We start from the raw sequence: 20,342 nt of genomic DNA, 5'->3' as shown, positions 1-20,342 counted from the left end.
TGTTCTAATTATTCCTTATCAATATTATTAGAATACTTTTTCTTTGTCTGCAGATCCTATAAGCATTGGTTTCTTAGACTGTGCTTCTTATTTGTGGTTTAATTGCCACCTATACGCTGATGACTCTCCTCAAAACTCTCCTAAGCTTTACACTCATAATTGTAAAAACCCATTGAATTTCCCCGAGGTTTTTATCCCCCCCAAGGTTTTTCATATGCAATATATCCTTCCCAGAATTTATTATCTTTTCTTCCTCACTTACTCTTTTTCTTATTCCCTTTCTACATGGCATACCATCCTTCAAGTTTCCCTGACTAAACTCCTAAACATTATCCTAAATTGCTTCTCAGTCAGGCTCCAAGTTGTACTGACTCTTCTTTGTAGACATTTTCCAGATTTATCTTCTTTTCTTCTTGTAGTAGTCTACCTTTTGCTTTTCTGCACTACTGGTAGAATGAACTGCATTGTATCTATGTTCTGTTTCTTATCTGCCTGGAATTTGTATCTGAATTGTGTCTGACTATATCCCTTCCTTATTACGACAGATCAAAATTTCTATGACTTGGTCAAATGACTGCCTCCCTAGGTTTATTATATACTACTCCCCACCTTGTTTATTTTGTTCTAGTAACGTACAATTCCATACATTCCATCTGTCATTGTACTTTGTAACAAACTTATCATCTCTGCCTGGCATACCTTTGTCCTTTTTGCTTTGGTTAGTCTTTAAATTTTTATGTAATCATCCTCTCTGTTCAGAGTCTTCTCTTTCCTCCAGCATGGGCTAAAAGTACTTTTTCTGTGCCATCATTTTGATCCTTGAACTGACTGCATAATTGTATTTTTCTCATCCTTATAGACAAAGTTCTGTTTGGTGAAAAAAAAAGCCTAAAAGTAGTGACTTAGTAATTTTTGTTTTGTAGTGAATGTCTAAAAATATTAGGTTGTTAGAATAATCAGTTTGTAGATTGCTTTCTTTGTAAATGACAAAATCTAATCTTTAGCTTAGATTTTGTGGGGACTGTCCTCCACATGAATAAGTAAGTGCTTAAGAAGTACAAATATTTTTATCTCAAAGAAATTTGAAGTATAGTTGGCATATAATATTGTATTAGTATTAGATATACAACATAGTAATTCAACATTTATAAGTATGAAATGTTTGTCGTCTGCCACTATACAAGGGTAATACAATATTATTATTATTATTTTAAATTTTATTTATTTGAGAGAGAGAGCGAGTGTGTGTGTGTGTGTGAGAGAGAGAGAGAGAGAGAGAGAGCACAAGCAGGGGGCAGGGAAGAGGACAATAGCTACCTGCTGAGCAGGAACCCCAATGCAGGGCTTGATTCCAGGACCCCGGAATCATGACCTGAGCTGAAGACAGACACTTAACTGACTGAGCCACCCAGGTGCCCTAATAAAATATTATTGACTATATTCCCAGTGCTGCTCTTTACATACCTTTTACATCCTTTTTACATGACTTATTTATTTTACAACTGGAAGTTTGTACTGCTTTATCCCCTTCATTTATTTTATCCATCCCCTCATCTGTCTTTCCTCTGGCAACCACCAGTTGGTTCTCTGTATTTATGAGTCTGTTTCTGTTTTGTTTGTTAGATTCCACATATAAGTGAAATCATACGGTATTTGTCTTTCCCTGTCAGTTATTTCACTTAAAATAATACCCTCTAGGTCCATCCAAGTTGTTGCAAATGGCAAGATTTTATTCAGTTTTATGGCTGAGTAATAGTCTGTATCACATATATATATGTGTGTGTTTATTTTTTATTTTTTTTTAAATTTTTATTTATTTATGATAGAGAGAGAGAGAGGCAGAGACATAAGCAGAGGGAGAAGCAGGCTCCATGCACCGGGAGCCCGATGTGGGATTCGATCCCGGGTCTCCAGGATTGCGCCCTGGGCCAAAGGCAGGCGCTAAACCGCTGCGCCACCCAGGGATCCCATGTGTATTTATATATACACATCATCTTATCCATTTATCTATTTTTTTAAAAGATTTTATTTGTTTATTTTGAGAGAGAGAGAGCAAGCATGAATAGGAGGAGAGGCAGAGGGAGAGAGAGAGAATGTCAAGCAGACTCCATACTGCGTGTGGAGCCTGATGCAGGGCCTGATCTCAGATTCCCAGGATCATTACCTGAGCCGAAATCAAGAGCCAACTGCTTAACTGACTGAGCCACTCAGACACCCCATACCCATTTATCTATTAATGGACACTTAGGTTGCTTCCATAATTTGGCTATTTTACAAAATGCTGCAGTGAACATAGAGGTGCATCTGTCTCTTGAAATTAGTGTTTTTGTTTTCTGTGGATAAATACTCAAGTCGGGGGAATACTCAAAAGTAGACTGCTGAATCATATAGTATTTCTGTTTTTAATTTTTTGAGGAACCTCCAAAATGTTCCATTGTAGCTGCATCAATTTACAGTCCCACCAACAATGCAAAGGTGTTCCCTTTTCTCCATATCCTTGCCAACATTTATTATTTAAAAAAGAAGATTTTGAGAGCCTTCTTTTCTCTTACAGTTTCTTACCCTCTTCAACTTCTGAATTGCAGTTACAGATGTAGAGCTGAAACGACTGAAAGATGCCTTCAAGAGAACATGTGGACTCTCTTATTATATGGGCCAGCACTGCTTCATCAGGGAAGTGCTTGGTGATGGAGTGCCTCCAAAAGTGGCTGAGGTAATCTTTATATTCTAGTTTTTCCTTTGACATACTTTACCACCAGCCTGAATTCTTGAGGAGCTTTCTGGTCTTAACATAGGTAATCTTCCCCACAGTTATTTTTCTTGTTGAGTAAGTCAGTAGAGCTTAGATGTCAATATGGCTATATTTTTAGAGGCCAAAGAGAAGTAACACAGATCTGCATTTGTGCTGCTTTTATACTGAGCTTTCATAGCCACTGACTATAACCATGGGCCCAGTAGTTTGACCAACTTCTTATTCTTACACACTTCACTACTCTGACATACAAGTTTTATGTTGGGAGTATGTTTTACAGATTTTGTGTTAAAGAAAAACTTTCTCGATAACAAAGCCTAATTAAATCAATTCTATAAAATTAAATGTTGTGAATGAAACACTAGCTTATTGGAACCTGTAAAGTCTTATTTAATTTCTACTAAAAAATTTGGGTAGAGATAAAATGTCCTAAGTTGATATAAATATACCCTTCCTAAAAATAGTAAGTTAACTGTTTTTATGGCTGTCTATACAGATATGCATTATATCATTCAAAATGTGAAATAAGAATAAAACGCTGAAAACGTTAACAAAACACTGAAAATTATGGGAATTTTAAGATTAGTATATTACATAGAACTGTAATTTGCCATTCTTAATTAATGATAGCTTCTGTTTCTAACCTGTTGCGTGCTTTTGAACCTGTAGTTTCTATAATAATAGAGTTTACATTTTTAATTTTTTTAACCTCATTTGTACGAAATGGCTTAGAATAGCCAACTCTATGGAAACAGAAAATACATTTGTTAAAATTTTAGTTGGTTTTTTCCTTACTCACTTGCATAGCAGCTGCATCTTCTTCCCATGTTCTGCTATTGGAGAGGCAGTTCATTAATCCTATGTTTTGGAGGAATCTGTCCTTTCTGAGGTGTCAGGCTACTTGGTTGCCTCTGACAGGCTCAAGAAATGTAATATAGTTTATTCGACTTTCTGGTTTTTAGGATAGAAGTAATACACTTTCAGACTTTTTACATCTAAGGTGGAAGTGGAACTCCTTGCAACATCATTTTTATGTGAATATCTCATAAATTTCATTTCCCCCAAAACTGCTTTAAGATTCTTGCTCTGCCCTTTGGACTCTGTTAAAGGTCATCACTGGCTAGAATAATTAAAATAATTATTTTACAAGAATGATCTTAATGTTAAATGGTAAAGTCCACAGTAATAGTTTCAAGGTTTAGTTTCATTGTAGTTAATGCTTTTTTTGTGTCAAATCTAGCACTGTATTAAAACACATAAACTCTATAAATGCTCTTAGTGATGATATTAGCTTTTTTTGCCCTATTATTTCCTGACATAGGCTTAATTTAAATGAGGGCGGGTACTATTAGCATGTGGATATTGATTAGTAAGCATAATATATTGTGTAAATTGTGAGGTATGATAAGGAGCTAAGTACTTTTATCTTTAATTAATCACTGGAATTTTCTCAGGAAAGGAAGTCTTTATAGTTTCTCATACCATAATCTAAAAAGGGTGAATGAACCTCATTTGAGCTCAGTTCTGGAGCAGTTTCAACATTCAAATAAAATGAACTTGTGGTTTATTTTAGCCATCTCTCTGAGATAGGCAGGTCAGTAGATAGACTTCATTAGCTTTTGTGTGTATTTGGGAAAGGGAGAGAATTTATTAGTATAATTTGTATTTTCAGAGTTCAAAGTTACTTGCTGAAGAGGAAGTTGTACATTTTATTTTATTTTATTTATAAGATTTTATTTACTTACTTACTTACTTACTTATTTATTTATTTATTTATTTATTTATTTATTTATTTATTTATTTATTTATGAGAGAGACAGAAGCAGAGATATAGGCAGAGGGAGAAACAGGCTTCCTATGGGGAGTCTGATGCAGAACTTGATCCCAGGACACTGGGGTCATGACCTGAGCCAAAGACAGGTGCTCAACCACTGAGCCACCCAGGTACCCATAATCGTACATTTTAAATAAAATGGAAGTGTAAATAAAATAAAATAAAATAATAAAATGGAAGTGTAGATCTGTACAGGTAGTTTTGAAACTTTAATTTAGTTTTAGTGAGTAGGTAGATTCAGATGGAGGTCTGTGTTCTACAGCTGCAGGGAAATAAGTTAAATGATGGGATTTATAAATAAAGTAATGGCCCTTGTAAGACCTTTCTTAAAATCCCGTGGAGAGCTTCAGCCTTAAATTTGGGTGGAGAGGGTCACTTACTCTTGGTGAGATTCTGAAATTAATGTTTTGAACCGCAACAACATTATTTTAATGCCAGTATCTCTCTAAGAAAAGCCACAGGGAAAAAAAAAAAAAAAGAAAGAAAGGAAGGAAGGGAGGAAGGGAGGAAGGGAGGGAGGAAGGAAGGAAAGGAAGGAAAGGAAAGAAAAGGGAAGGAAAGGAAAGGAAAGAAAAGAAAAAAGAAAGAAGGAAAGAAAGAAGGAAAGAAAGAAGAAAGAAAGAAAGAAAGAAAGAAAGAAAGAAAGAAAGAAAAGCCACAGGAACCATTTAAGCTGCCAATTGTGGATGGTGAGAGAACTTCATTCCCTAGTGAAATCAATGTTTTCCTTTAAAGTAAAAGTAATAGCATATCTTTCAAGAGTAAGGGGAAGTATTTTTGGAATTTTAGTGGAAAAGGATGATGAACTTAAGTAACTTTAGTCCTTAATATGTTAATTAAGGAAGCAATGTGAGTTTCTAAATTATTTTCTTGAAGAGTAGCTGTATAATTTTAGAGCAAAAGAGAGATTTATTTAGGATTGAACTAAACTCCCCCCCCCCCCTTTTTTTAACCTTCTCTGAAGGTTTGCTATGATAAATTCCAAGAGATTTTGGATGAGGAATAAGAACTCATGACAGTTTATGATTTTTGGAATTTAAGCATTGATTTAATTAGTCTCGTTTTAGGATAGATTAGTGTAATTAATATTTTGATGCAATTCTGATCTTGCTTATAATAGTAACCGTGTGTTATTTGAGTAGAATATTAAATGAATAGAATTTGAGGAGATTGAGAAAACAAAATCAAAAGAAGTACGTGGTAAGTAAATGAAAAATGGGTTGAAATTGAAATTGCCCTCTTCTAAACCAAGGCTACTAACTCTTAATAATCCAGTACTTATATTTTCTTTAGCATGTCACCCATTCTCCAACTCCTGTCCTCCCAAAGAAATTCTAAATACAAAACATTTCCATCTAGTATAAATTTGTAATCATTTCTTCCTGTTTTCACATTCACTTAAAAGTAGTATTTACCATTTACAAAATCTGCTAGGCAAGTGAATTTGTGTTAGCTATTCATTAACTATTTCCTTTTACTGGATACTCTTAAATCTCTATCTCAGGATTGATTTCAATTCTGGATGACTGGTTAGTATAGTAATACCATTCTACCTTTCTCCTCACAGCTGCCTCTGACAGTTTTAGCCCACATTATTTTTCTCCCATTTCTTACAGATGTTAAAGTCTGCCTCTACTATGTAGCACATTTTATGAAGTGATGATGGCTTATTTGTTAATTGTTCATTTAAGTCTTGTCTGTCAACTAAGTTACAATTATTGATGGGCAGACTTTATGACTTTTAAAAAACATGCCCCAGAGTGCTGTGCATATAGTATAAACTTAATAAGTATTTGATTTATTAACTTTTTTAAAGGTAATTTTATTATTTTGCAAAACCCTATGACAAGAATGACCAGAAACCACTATTCGTGAAATTAGTTAGCTTTGCTAATAACTTTTGCAGTCTTTGAACATTTAATCTTTTACAAATTAGAGGAAAATGCAAATTTTAAGTGAAAGCAATCTTAGAGCCTAGTGTTTTCAGATGTAGTGATCAAATATGAAAAGAGTTGATTAGTAGGATATTTTTCTGATAGTGGGGATAAATTTATGTTTAGATGCCCTTTGGGACTAGGGGCATATATTTATTTACTAGATAGTCTAGGTTTAGGTGGAACTGACCACAGAATTATGATTAGTGTTTGTTTTGATGTTAGTTGATCTGTATTATTTATGACATTCCTTTATGTTGGATTTACTAGAATGATGGGTGATAACTTTCTTGACAACTCTAGTCATTGACTGTTCGGCTTGATGCTATTGATCATTGACTGTTGTAATATACCAAAATAACTAATGTGTTTCTATCAACCAGAGAAGAATAGCTAATGTTTCCATTTGTTACAGAAAATCCTGATCTTGACATAGCTGACAGGAGAACACTAGGCAGGATGTTGGATTAAAATCTTTCTCTGTAACTAGAGTCTGTAATATGTTCACTATACTTGATTTTAACTGCATTGCTTTTTGTTCACGGTGTAATGTGTACACTAGTTCTTAAAATTCAGTGTTTTTCAGTATTTCTCTTTGTAAGACTGGACAGAAAAGATTCCAAGGATTCTATTAGATGAAAATATTAATTTCATTCTCTTATAAAATTACATACAGACTTTTGTAAAAAGTGCATTATCTTTATGATTCTTAACTGCTACATTTTATCCTAGAGTGACTTTTAAACAGCTTCTTAACTGTTGGGAAACAGAGTTTATAGGGTGCCTGGGAGGCTCAGTTGAGCATCCAACCCTTGATTTTGGCTCAGGTCATCATCTTGGGGTCTTGGGATTGAGGCTGCAGTATGGACTCAGCTGGAGGATTCTCTTCATCTCCCTCTACCTCTCTCCCAGCTTGTGTGCACATGCACATATGCTCTCTCTCTCTCTCTCCCAAATAAATAAATAAATCTTTTTTTTTTTTTTTTTTTTAAGAAAAGTAGTTTATGGTAGAAGAGCTAACAAGTCATTAGGCATAACGGAACTAGTGAACTTCTTATATAAAACCTTACATCAGGTACATTATATAACTTATGAATGTTGTAAGTGGCGTTGTAAATGTCAAGAAGTTACTCATTTATACTGGAACTAAAAAATACCATTATAGAAAGTAATTTATACATAATCACTTACATGAATCCTTGTATTAACTGAGGTACTGACATTGATTGGTGTGTAGTATGTGGTACAAATAATATCATACTAAGTGAAATAAGTCAGAGAAAGACAATGATCATATGGTCATATGCGGAATTTAAGAAACAAAACAAATAATATTTCTTCATTGGACAGTCTTTCTATGACATTCTTCCTTTTAGAATAGAGGCATATTGGGCAGCCCTGGTGGCTCAGTGTAATAGCGCCGCCTTCAGTCAGTCCTGAAGACCCAGGACTGAGTCCTACATCTGGCTCCCTGCATGGAGCCTGCTTCTCCCTCTGCCTGTCTCTGTCTGTCTCTCTGGAATAAATAAATAAAATGTTAAAAAAAAGAATAGAGGCATATTAAATATATCTATTCTATTCATCATAAATACAATAAGATGTATTCACAATGAAGATTTTCTTTTAACTAATTTGAAAAATTGTTTTTTGACTCAATGATAAAAGAGAAGATCTAAAAGGGAAGGTGTCTTGATATATGTGAAAACATAAACGAATCTCAAAATCGCTGTGCTAAGTGAAAGAATCCAAGTAAAAGTATAATACATGCTTATGATTCCATTCATATAAAATTTTAGAAGGTGCAAAGTTATCTATCCTGAAAGGAAGCTTACTGGTTGGTGGTGGTGCAGAGGAAGAAGAGGGAGAGAGAGATTACAGAGGGACATGAGGACACTTTTGAGATGATGAAAATGTTACTAGTTTTTTTTTATTGTGATGATAGTTTTAGTGGTATGACATGTATCACAAAACTGGTTATTTGTATACTTTAAATACACAATTTAAAAATGAGACTAGGGGGATCCCTGGGTGGTGCAGCGGTTTGGCGCCTGCCTTTGGCCCAGGGCGCGATCCTGGAGACCCGGGATCGAGTCCCATGTCGGGCTCCCGGTGCATGGAGCCTGCTTCTCCCTCTGCCTGTGTCTCTGCCTCTCTCTCTCTCTCTCTGTGTGACTATCATAAATAAATTTTTTTTTTTAAATCTTTTTTTTTTTTTAATTTTTTTTTTTAAATTTTTATTTATTTATGATAGTCACACAGAGAGAGAGAGAGAGAGGCAGAGACATAGGCAGAGGGAGAAGCAGGCTCCATGCACCGGGAGCCTGATGTGGGATTCGATCCCGGGTCTCCAGGATCGCGCCCTGGGCCAAAGGCAAGCGCCAAACCACTGCGCCACCCAGGGATCCCTTAAAAAAATTAAAAAAAAAAACTTTAAAAATGAGTCTAGGGCAGCCCCGGTGGCGCAGCGGTTTAGCGCCGCCTGCGGCCTGGGGTGTGATCCTGGAGACCCGGGATCGAGTCCCGCGTCGGGCTTCCTGTATGGAGCCTGCTTCTCCCTCTGCCTGTGTCTCTGCCCCCCCACCCCTCTCTCTCTCTATGAATAAATAAAATCTTTAAAAAAATAAAATAAAAATGAGACTAATAAAAAATATTTGCAGTTTATTGTATTTCAGTTACCCCTCAAAAACTTTGTAAAACATTTAATTAGATGTGCTTTTCAGGAAGGATACTTATACTTTGGGCTCATTTGGAAAAATGAGCCCAAAATATAAAAATTGACTATTGACAAAATAGGTCATTTAGTATTTGTTTGGATATTTGGGTTTTAGTTCTAACTTTATTAATTTACTTCAGGGTCTTTTCCTTGTCACTTAAGTTTGAGGCAAAAAAACCTCCAAACCTTTGATCAGAGTTGTTGTAGGAATTAGATTTATGAGCAGCTTGATTGTAATTAGAGAAGTTAGGAGTGCAGTTACACTTTTGATGTTTTAGTGGGCTTTGAAATCAGCCTGGAATGGAGCAGGAAAGGATGTGGGCTAGTTTAGGCTGGGAAAGCTGGGGCAGTGAAAGGGAGGAATTCTCAGGGATACAATTGGAACTCTGCCTTTTCTCTCTTGATTTGAAGTTATGGATTAAATTAAACTTGTAGAAAATTGAAATTAAAGGGAAGAAATACCAGAATGAGATCATTAGAAATAGAAGATCCAGGATAGTTAGTTTCCAAGAAAAGTATGGATAATAAAGTAGGCCAGGGAGTCCTGAATCTCAGGACTTGCTATCTAGTATGGTGGCAGCAGGAAGTTACCCAAGACAAACAGAACTAGTAATCTGGTTTGTCCAGTTAATCCTAGGGTTAGTTTATTGGACAGTCTGTCAGATATAAATAGGTAATGTACACGAGTATCTTGGGTTATTTTGTTTAGGCAAGACTCCTTTGCTTTTGGGCTTGAGGAAGGGGGAGAAGTAATACGGAGTATTCTCTAAATTTAAGAAGAGTATTAGTAAGTTACTTTCAGACTCTGGTGTTAAACATACACATTTTATGATATGGGCTTATGCTTAACATCTAATAGTCAATGGTTCTATGGAGTAGAGATACCTGACACAGGCATATGAAGCTCTAGGATATTTCTTATGTGGAAAAAAATGAGTTATGGGGCAAATATAATAAAATATACTTAACAAAATAGAGCAAATGGCATGTTTTAATTTTTTTCTGAAAATAGTATTTAATTTTTTCCCTTTAACAAATTTGATAACTTATTCTTTAACAATAAAGTAATTTGAGAGGATAGTAATCTACATAAATAAAATTAATTTGTCTCTTAGAATGTCATGTGAAAATAACCAGACTTATTTTCCTGGTACTTGGTAAGTCTTTTTGGGGAAATAGTACTTAAACTATTCTATCCTATGTGGATGAATTTTCTTTTGGTGATTCTCTGCAGGAACCTCAAAGAGAGAGACATCTTAGAGAGTTTCTCATACTGAGGTTTAAGAATTCCATGTCACCAAAAGTCTCAGTAGAATAAGAAAATAAACAATGATGTCCAATATGGACCCCCAAATTATAAGGGTAGATGATCTGAAATGCAAGTTTTGATTGATCATTAATATCTTGGAAAAAATTGAGATTCTATTTCTAAGGAAGGAAGGAAAAATGGGTATTGTATAGACTGCTAACCGTTTCTGCCACAAGCTGTATTACACAAACTGTATTATGATCCAGGGTGAGTAGCAACAGGAATTTATTTAAATAGATTAGACTGTATCAAGGAGGCTAGTCATTCCTATATAGATAAAATTTTTATTTAATAAAATTGCCTTTTGAAAAATATATGCAGTGAATGTTTTAGTTATATTATTTATTTTTTTAAAAAAAGATTTTATTTGTTTATTCATGAGAGACAGAGAGGCAGAGACACAGGCAGTGAGAGAAGCAGTGAGAGAATCCCTGGTCCCCAGGATCATGCCCTGGGCTGAAGGCAGGCACTAAACCACTGAGCCACTCAGGGATCCCAGTTATATTATTTAAATTGAATTATAGTGCTTTTGTTTTCAGTTGCTCTATTTCATGTTTTATAGTCTTGTGAACTATTATTTAATAATTGATTTAAAAGAAATAGATAATAACACACTAAAAGTGTGCTTAGTGACAAGTAAACCTTCTCCATCTTATACCCATTACCTATAGTCCTTCCCCAGCAGTAGCCAATTATCCTGCTTTGCAAATAAAGGTTTTAAATTATCTTTTTTTAAAAATGATTTTATTTATTTATTTATTCATGAGAGAGAGAGATAGAGAGAGAGAGAGAGAGAGAGAGAGAGAGGGGGGCAGAGACATAAGCAGGCTCTGCACAAGGAGCCTGAATGCAGGACTGGATCCTGGACCGTAGGATCACCCCCTGAGCCAAAGGCAGGCATTGAACCACTGAGCTACCCAGGCGTCCCTTTTAAATTATTTTTTTTTTATCATAGTGATATATGCACATGATTAGAGCAGAATCAGAAGGAGCTAGTGAAAAACCAAGAGTCCCCCATCTACTCCATCTTGAGGCAACCATTTCCTAGTGATAGTTTCTGGTATATATTTCTGTCTCCTAAATAATAATCTTCACTCTTTCTTACTGGATTTTAGATTTTATCCTTTGCTTTCCTTTTTTTTTTTTTTTTTTAATTTTATTTATTTATTCATGAGAGACACACACACAGAGAGGCAGAGACACAGGCAGAGGGCAGGCTCCGCACAGGGACTCAATCCTGGGACTCCAGGATCACGCCCTGGGCCAAAGGCAGACGCCCAACTGCTGAGCCACCAGGCGTCCCTTTTGCTTTTCTAATTGTAGGAAATAGCTTTCTTATACACCCCCCTCGACATCTTCTCAGTGCAATTATATCACAGTTTTTGGATAAATCAGTATTTGTTATTTACAGTATTAGGATTATGTAAAAATTTTTTTGCAATATATATGCTACAATTTAGTCTTTATTTTTTTGTCTTTTTTCCCCCTGGGGTTAATGATTGCCTTATTTTTTCATTTGCTTAGTTTTCATACCTGTGGCTAAATCATCTCACACATTCTAACAGCTTTTTAGTATGATTTTTTTTTCATGAGTCAAAGGCTAATCTTCTACACTGATCTTCAAAGCTACTTATAGTTGTGATACATACATAAATATGTCATATGTATTTATCTGTTTATCTATATCAGGCTGTCTTTCTGTCCTCTTATATTCCATGAACCTTTATGCTTTTTGGCCTTCCATGTCCCAAATATGAATTAAAAAACTGATGCAAGATTTAATTAGTGTTTTCTTTATTTGCCGTTGAAGTAATGTGAGACATCAAGGTAAAATATAGATGGTGAATTGAGGGTGAATTTTAACCACCTCATTTGTATGTTGTTAAAGTACCATTAATAACAACAATGGGAAAATCCTAGATAATAAAATTCCATTTGTATGAAGCACTTGACCTCAGAGGAAAGAGAAATCAGGCTTAAGAATTAGTTTTTTTTCCCCCTAGTCTAATGTGAAAGAAGCTTTAAAATCAAGTTAGTAGCATTTTTAAAAATATGTTTTATTTTTTTTACAGATTCTGGCTAGAATCTAGCTTTTTAAATTATTTGTAAGTTTTAAGACCAGTTTATAGTTGGCACTGCTCATAGAAATTAGTAGTAGGCAAATAGTTTGCTCAAATTATTTTATTTATTTATTTATTTACTCAAGTAATTTTATATCTGGATGGCAACTTTAATAGGATTCCAGCTCTGAAGAATAATTTTCTCATTAATTTCCAAATGACAGAAGCAGCTGAGGTGTTTTGACATTTATATAAAAATTAATATTGATATATGATATTAACATATGAGGATTCATTCTGAATTATTTTTCCCATCTTCATTCTTTTTTTTTTTTTTTTTTAAAGATTTTATTTATTTATTCATGACAGAGACAGAGGGAGAGAGGCAGAGGCACAGGCAGAGGGAGAAGCAGGCTCCATGCAGGGAACCCGACGTGGGACTCGATCCCAGGTCTCCAGGATCACACCCTGGGCTGAAGGCAGGCTCTGAACCGCTGCGCCACCCGGGCTGCCCATCTTCATTCTTTTTTATTTTTACAGTTGACTTTCAAAAATTTTAGATGAGAAGTAAAAAGGCTTATAGGAACAGCGTTTAGGAAAATGTGTTAAGCCAACTCTGCTATGTATATATACCAGATCTTTGCTTTAAAAGAAATACTGGTATGTTTCCTAACAACGTTTTCCTTAACAGTTTCCTAATTATTGAGATATGCTATTCAACTCACCCCTTTTTAAATTTTATTTTTAAGTGATCTCTACACTCAGCTTGGGACTCAAACTTAAAACCCTAAGATCAAGAGTCTCATGTTCCACCAACTGAACCAGCTAGGCACCCCTCAATTACACATTTAAAGCATATGGTTAATGACTTCATTTGTTCAGTTTTGCAACTATCACCACAATTAATTTCATTACCCCCAAAAGCAAACCCTATACCCTTGTCACTCCTATTTTCTCCATCCTCTCCTCCATCAGCCCTAGGTTAAAATACTGATTTACTTTCTGTCTTATAGATTTACCTGTTCTAAGCATTTTGTAGAAGTGGAATCATATATGGTCTTCTGTGACTGGCTTCTTTGACTTAGATGAACCTTGAAAACATTATGCTGTGTGGTGGCACGTATCAGTCCTTCATTCCTTCTTGTTGGTGAATGATATTCCCTTATATGGATATACAATATTTTGTTATTTGTTAATCAATTGATGGATATTTGGGTTATTTCTACCTTTTGGATATTATAAATAGTGATGCTATGAACATTCATGTGCATTTGTATGGACATATATTTTCCTTTCTCTTGGATATATATCTTGGCTAGAATTTCTGGGTCATATGGTAACTCTGTTTAACCTTTTGAGGAACTGCCAGACTGTTCCAAAATGCCTGTACCATTTTACATTACCATCAGTGGTATATGAGGTTTGCAACTTTTCTACAGTCTTGCCAACCTTGATATCCTTAAATAAAGTTTTTAATTTTTAAAAAAGTAGGGGTGCCTGTGTGGATCAGTGGTTGAGCATCTGCCTTCAGCCCTGGGCTTGGTCTTGCGGTCCCAGGATTGAGTCCCACATCAGGCTCCCTGCATGGAGCCTGCTTTTTCCCTCGCCTCTGTCTCTGCCTCTTTCTCTGTGTCTCTCATGAATAATTAAATAAAATCTTTAAAAAAAAGTATTTGAAAATAATCCCCCCCAACTGTTCAGGGATCCCACTTAAATATATTAGTGGATCTGAAATGTGTACTAAAGGTCTATACATTTGTGTTTGGCTTAATTGTCCCAAGCCTTTTGAGGGCATTAAAGAATTTGAGGCTTTCTGTATAGTAGCAATAATATTTTTAAAAATTTAAAGTAATAATCAGTAATCAGACTTAATGTTGATGTAAAGGATCTAATCTATATTTCTTTTTCTTATTTTTTATTTTTTATTTTTTAAATTTTTTATTTATTTATGATAGAGAAAGAGAGAGAGAGAGAGAGAGAGAGAGAGAGAGAGAGGCAGAGATATAGATATAGGCAGACGGAGAAGCAGGCTCCATGCGCCGGAAGCCCGAAGTGGGATTCGATCCCGGGTCTCCAGGATCGTGCCCTGGGCCAAAGGCAGGTGCTAAACCGCTGCGCCACCCAGGGATCCCTAATCTATATTTCATATTGGGGTTCTATAACTCCCAAGTCTAAAACCCAGGGACCATCTCCTCTTTTTTGAACCGCAAGTCAGTTAATTTTAATGTTTCCAATCTTAATCCTTTTCTGAAATTTTATCTACTTTTTAGAGTCTAATTTGTACAATATCTGTTTCATTATTAATTTTTTTGAGGGGTACAGTATACTTTATTGATGGTACATGATAAGGTAGAGCTACCCAAGCCCCTCCTCTTCCTCGAGGTCTGGGATGTATGTTGGAGGTCAGGAGATTCTCAGTGTGTTGGGGGATTAAGTTGGGGCAGGGACTCCCCAGCAGCTGAGGGCCTCTCTCTTCCTCTTGTTCTTGCTGGGGCTGGTGGTCCAGAAGGCTCTTACTCCTTGGAGGCCATGTGGACCATGAGGTCCACCGCCCAGTTGCTGTAGCTGAATTCATTGTTATACCAGGAAATGAGCCTGGCGAAGTGATCATTGAGGGCAATGCCAGCCTTGACGTCAAAGGTGGAAGAGTGGGTGTCACTGTTGGAAGTTGCAGGAGACAACCTGGTCCTCAGCGTAGCCCAGGATGCCCTTGAGGGGGCCCTCCGATGCCTGCTTCACCACCTTCTTGATGTCGTCATATTTGGCAGCTTTCTCCAGGCGGCAGGTCAGATCCACAACTGATATGTTGGGGGTGGGGGGACACAGAAGGCCATGCCAGTGAGCTTCCCGTTCATCTCAGGGATGACCTTGCCCACAGCCTTGGTGGCGCCAGTGGAAGCAGGGATGATGTTCTGGGCAGCCCCTCGGCTGATACGCCAGAGCTTCCCAGAGGGGCCGGCCACAGTCTTCTGGGTGGCAGTGATGGCATGGACGGTGGTCATGAGGCCCTCCACGATGCTGAAGTGGTCATGGATGACTTTGGCCAGAGGAGCCAAGCAGTTGGTGGTGCAGGAGGCATTGCTGACAATCTTGAGGGAGTTGTCACACTTCTCGTGGTTCACGCGGCATCAGCAGAAGGAGCAAAGATGATGACCCTCTCGGCCCCACCCTTCAAGTGAGCCCCAGCCTTCTCCATGGTAGTGAAGATCCCAGTGGACTCCACAACATACTCAGCACGATTTGATGTTGGCAGGATCTCGCCTGGAAGATGGAGATGGACTTCCCATTGATGACAAGTTTCCTCTTCTAGCCTTGACCATGCTGTGGAATTTACTGTGGGTAGAATCATACTGGAACATGTACACTATGTAGTTGAGGTCAATGAAGGGGTCATTGATGGCGACAGTATCCACTTTGCCAGAGTTAAAAGCAGCTATGGTGACCAGGTGCCCAATACGGCCAAATCTGTTCACTTATTGTCTCGGGGACATGGCTGACACTGCACCAGAAGATGCGGCTGTCTGTCGAATGGGGACGAGTAGAGAGAGCCTCATTATTAATTTTGTATAAATAAATTTTTGTGAAGATTTACTAATATAGAGAACCAAATGAAATGCCATTGGATTTGCATCACAAAATTATTTTCTTGGTTTATATATTGTAATGCTTATTAAAAATTCATCTCTCTAAGAACATTGTTTTTATTTATTTTTTTAAAGATTTTATTTATTTGACAGAGTGCACAAGAGGGGGAGCTGCAGGCAGAGGGAGAGGGAGAAACAGGCTCCCCACTGAGGGAGCCTGATTCAGGGATTGATGCCAGGACCCTGGGATTATGACCTGAGCTGAAGGCAGAGGCTTACCCAACTGAGCTGTCCTGGCACCCCAGAACATTGTTTTTAACAGTGTTAAAACTGTGATTTAGATCTGCAGAGGGATCTACCTTTTTTTACCTTAAAGAAACAGCATCTTGAGTCTCAAGATCTATTAAACACATCTTGTGAAAAAGTAGACCTGTTTTGTACCTTGTAGTCATATTTTAATTTTTTTCTCCATTTAATAAGGACTTTTGCTTTGATACTATTTACTTGTGTTCATTAACATCTTCTGATTCTGTACTAAGACTTTCTATCTTTCCATTCAACAGTGAATGTTTGACCTCATTTCTTTGGTCATTTTTATAATGGCTTCCCCAGTGTCTTTGATAAGTGTAATATTTGTCTCATGTAGTTGTTGATTATCTTTTCCTAATTAAATTGACTTTTCCTGGTTCTTTATAAGCTGAGTAATTCTGGATTATATTCCAGACATTTTTAATATTGTGTTATGAGATTTTAAGTCTCTTTAGATCCTGTAGAGAGGTTGATATATTTGTTGTATTAGATCATTGTATTAGATTGTTGATCACTGATATTGATCATTTAGGCTGCAAGTTCCAATCCATCTTTTTTTAGTTGTGATTCCAATGTCAGTTGAATTTTCAAAGCCTGTGTGCAATTATTTGTATCCGTTTCACGTGTGCACCACCCAGTGGCCAGTCTGGAACCTGGGCAATGATCTATCCTGAGTTTAATTCTCAGGCTTTGTTGTAATATTTAAATTCCAATCCATGCATGATGTGCTGTTATGAGGTGAACCCAGGAGTCAAAAACAACTTTCCTGAGTTCTTTCCTCCCCTCAGTATCCATAGTACTTTCCCATTCCCTGAAGCTGTCATTTTTAATTCTCCTTTCAGAAGGCTAGTACTTTAGTTACCCTCTTGTGGCTACGACTTTCCACTACTGTGCTTGTGTCCAGAGCTGAGCATTGGACAACAGAAAGAGGGTAAAAAAAGGTGTTTGTCCCATCCTCTTGGGATTATAGGTGTTCTGATAGGAGTGTGATAGGCTGAATAATGCCCCCCAAAATTTCCAGGTGCTAATCCCTGGAACCTGCATATGGCATGTGTCCATGAAATTGTGGTGATAAATGCCCATGTTCTAAAATGCCAGGTTTATTACTTGTTACTCTCTGAAAATATTTTTGTTTAGTTAGGGCTATTTTCCTTGACTACTGGAGAGAGGTTTATATAATTATGTATTTTTGGTTAAGTCTCAATTTGAGATTTTCAACAGAAATGACTATACATTTATTGTGTGGGTCATATTGTTCTAATGATGATACTGAAAATATTATAAGCTGTCCTCCTTTGTCTTGTAATGAATATTCCAATGGCCCTTGTTAATTAATAAAATAAAATCCAGCTGTAGGTACAGTATTGGGCACGTTCTTATACAAATTATCGACTTAGGTTTTGTTTTTCCCATTTCTCATAGTTATATAGTATTTATGTAAAGGTTGAGTGGTACAGTGATTATGTCAATATAAGCTACCAAAGAGAATAGATAAGAGCATGAATTGGCAGGAGTTTGGGAAGAGCTTGTGCTGAGCATACACTCTTAGTTTGGAAAGGCAGGTTAATCAAGTAACTAACTATATTCTACTCTAGTTTGCACATTCTTTGTTCTGGTGAGACAGTTTTTAACTATGAAGGTAGTTCTCAGAAGAACCTTATTGCAACTTTTATACTTAAGGAATAGGGATGATACACTACTAAATCAAATCATTATACATCTCAGAGTATTTTTTTTTAAGATTTAATTTATTTATTCATTAGAGACACAGAGAGAGGCAGAGACACAGGCAGAGGGAGAAGGAGAAGCAGGCTCCATGCAGGGAGCCCGACATGGGACTCAATTCTAGGTCTCCAGGATCACGCCCTGGGCTGAAGGCAGGTGCTAAACCGCAGAGCCACGCGGGCTGCCCTCTCAGAGGATTTCTAAAAATCTCAGAAAGTAAGTCTTCCAGACACTCCAAAACCAGACACTTATTAATGAGATGAAGATGTAGAGGAAGGAAGCAGATTAAGCACCTGTAAAGGAAAGTTTATACATCTGTTTCCAATGTACATCATACAAAATGTTAGTGCCAAGAAAGACCAGTTAAGTTGGTTATTTCTCTTCCACTGTGTCTCCCATACCTGATGATGTGATGTGTAAGATGCACAATGAATATTTGGTGGAGGGTATAATTTTTCATTACTTACTTGGCTCTGATGTGTAAGATGTCTGATGTGTAAGATGCACAATGAATATTTGGTGGAGGGTATAATTTTTCATTACTTACTTGGCTCTGTGAATAGTTTGTATTTACTCTCTTGAACTGGAAAAATGTTACTTTTTTATGTTTGAAATAAGTTCAAGCTCTTTATGTGTGGAACTCTGTGAACCTTTTTTCCTTGGTGCCCTTACCAAGACATAAGAGATTTAGGGTGGTTAATTTACCTGCCTAAGTATTAAAACTAATACATGGATCCAAGATTCAAGTCCAAATATCCAAATTCATGTTAGCTAGTCTTCTGCGTTGCCTTCCAACTAACATTTGTGGATTTATTTACCATGTAATTGACACTATGCTAAACATGTTATGTAAATTATCTCACTTAAATCTCACCACACCCTGTGAGGTATAGGTGCTATTATTATTAATCTTGGTTTCTAGACAAACAAGCAGAGGTTATATAATTTGTCCAAGGACGCACAGTCCCCGAGTAGAAGAGCTAGGATTTGGCCGATTTGTCTTTTTGGTTGCAGAGTTCTTGAGTACTATGTTTCACTGAAAATTTCAGGCTTATACATTGATTTGTCATGTTGGCTCTTTTACTTTTTTATAAAATGCATAACATTGTCTTACTTAGAAAACTATCTTGTCTAGTGACTATGACTTCATTTTTCACCCACAATTGGTCTCTGTCTGTATGATATAATGTGGGAGGGCAATTGGAAAATGCTTATTTTTTTTCTTTTTCTTGTTTGTATTTTTTAACAGATGATACATTCTCATGGTTCAAAATTTTAAAAAGAACAAAGGACAGTGAAAATCTCCTTTCCATCCAGTTCCCTGGCCACCTAGTTTCCCTTCCTAGAAGAAATGATCTTAACATTTTTTGAAGTATTCTATCAGAACTAAGATATATCTTACAAAAATGAATTGAAATATTTACTCTTGGGGATCCCTGGGTGGTGCAGCGGTTTAGCGCCTGCCTTTGGCCCTGGGCATGATCCTGGAGACCTGGGATCGAGTCCCACGTTGGGCTCCCAGTGCACGGAGCCTGCTTCTCCCTCTGCCTGTGTCTGCCTCTCTCTCTCTCTCTCTCTCTCTCTCTCTCTCTCATAAATAAATAAAAAATTTAAAAAAAGGGATCCCTGGGTGGCGCAGCGGTTTTTCGCCTGCCTTTGGCCCAGGGCACGATCCTGGAGACCCGGGATCGAATCCCACGTCGGGCTCCCGGTGCATGGAGCCTGCTTCTCCCTCTACCTGTGTCTCTGCCTCTCTCTCTCTCTCTCTGTGTGACTATCATAAATTAAAAAAAAAAATAAAATAAAAATAAAAATAAAAAAAAAGAAATATTTACTCTTTTTTAAATTTATTATCTCATTGAGGTTTTGATTTTCATTTTTCTGATGATTAGTGATGTTGAGCATCTTTTCATATACCTGTGGTCATTTGTATGTCTTTGGAAAAATGTCTATTTGATTCCTCTGCCATTTTAAGAATTAGGGTTTTTTGGTGCTATTGCACTGTATGATAGCATACAACATATGTTATTGTATATATGATTTGCAAATATTTTCTCCCATTCCATGGGTTGCCTTTTCATTCTGTTGTTGATTTCTTTTGTTGTGCAGAAGTTTTTTGGTT

General features: G+C 36.7%; 1 protein-coding gene across 2 annotated transcripts in view; it reads left to right on the top strand.

Moving 5' to 3' along the window:
• USP32 (ubiquitin specific peptidase 32) overlaps positions 1-20,342 on the top strand; it is a 204,498-nt gene that overhangs the window by 63,087 nt on the left and 121,069 nt on the right. For both annotated transcript variants that reach the window (XM_041725031.1, XM_041725030.1), the window contains exon 2: positions 2,586-2,713. In XM_041725031.1, coding sequence (XP_041580965.1) covers positions 2,586-2,713 — 128 coding nt within the window. The remainder of the gene's footprint in view (positions 1-2,585; positions 2,714-20,342) is intronic.

The sequence above is a fragment of the Vulpes lagopus genome, chromosome 12 (assembly GCF_018345385.1).
Source record: "Vulpes lagopus strain Blue_001 chromosome 12, ASM1834538v1, whole genome shotgun sequence".
In the NCBI taxonomy this organism is placed as follows: Eukaryota; Metazoa; Chordata; class Mammalia; order Carnivora; family Canidae; genus Vulpes; species Vulpes lagopus.
Note: the sequence above shows the minus strand (reverse complement) of the source record. Positions and strands in the feature narration are given on the sequence as shown.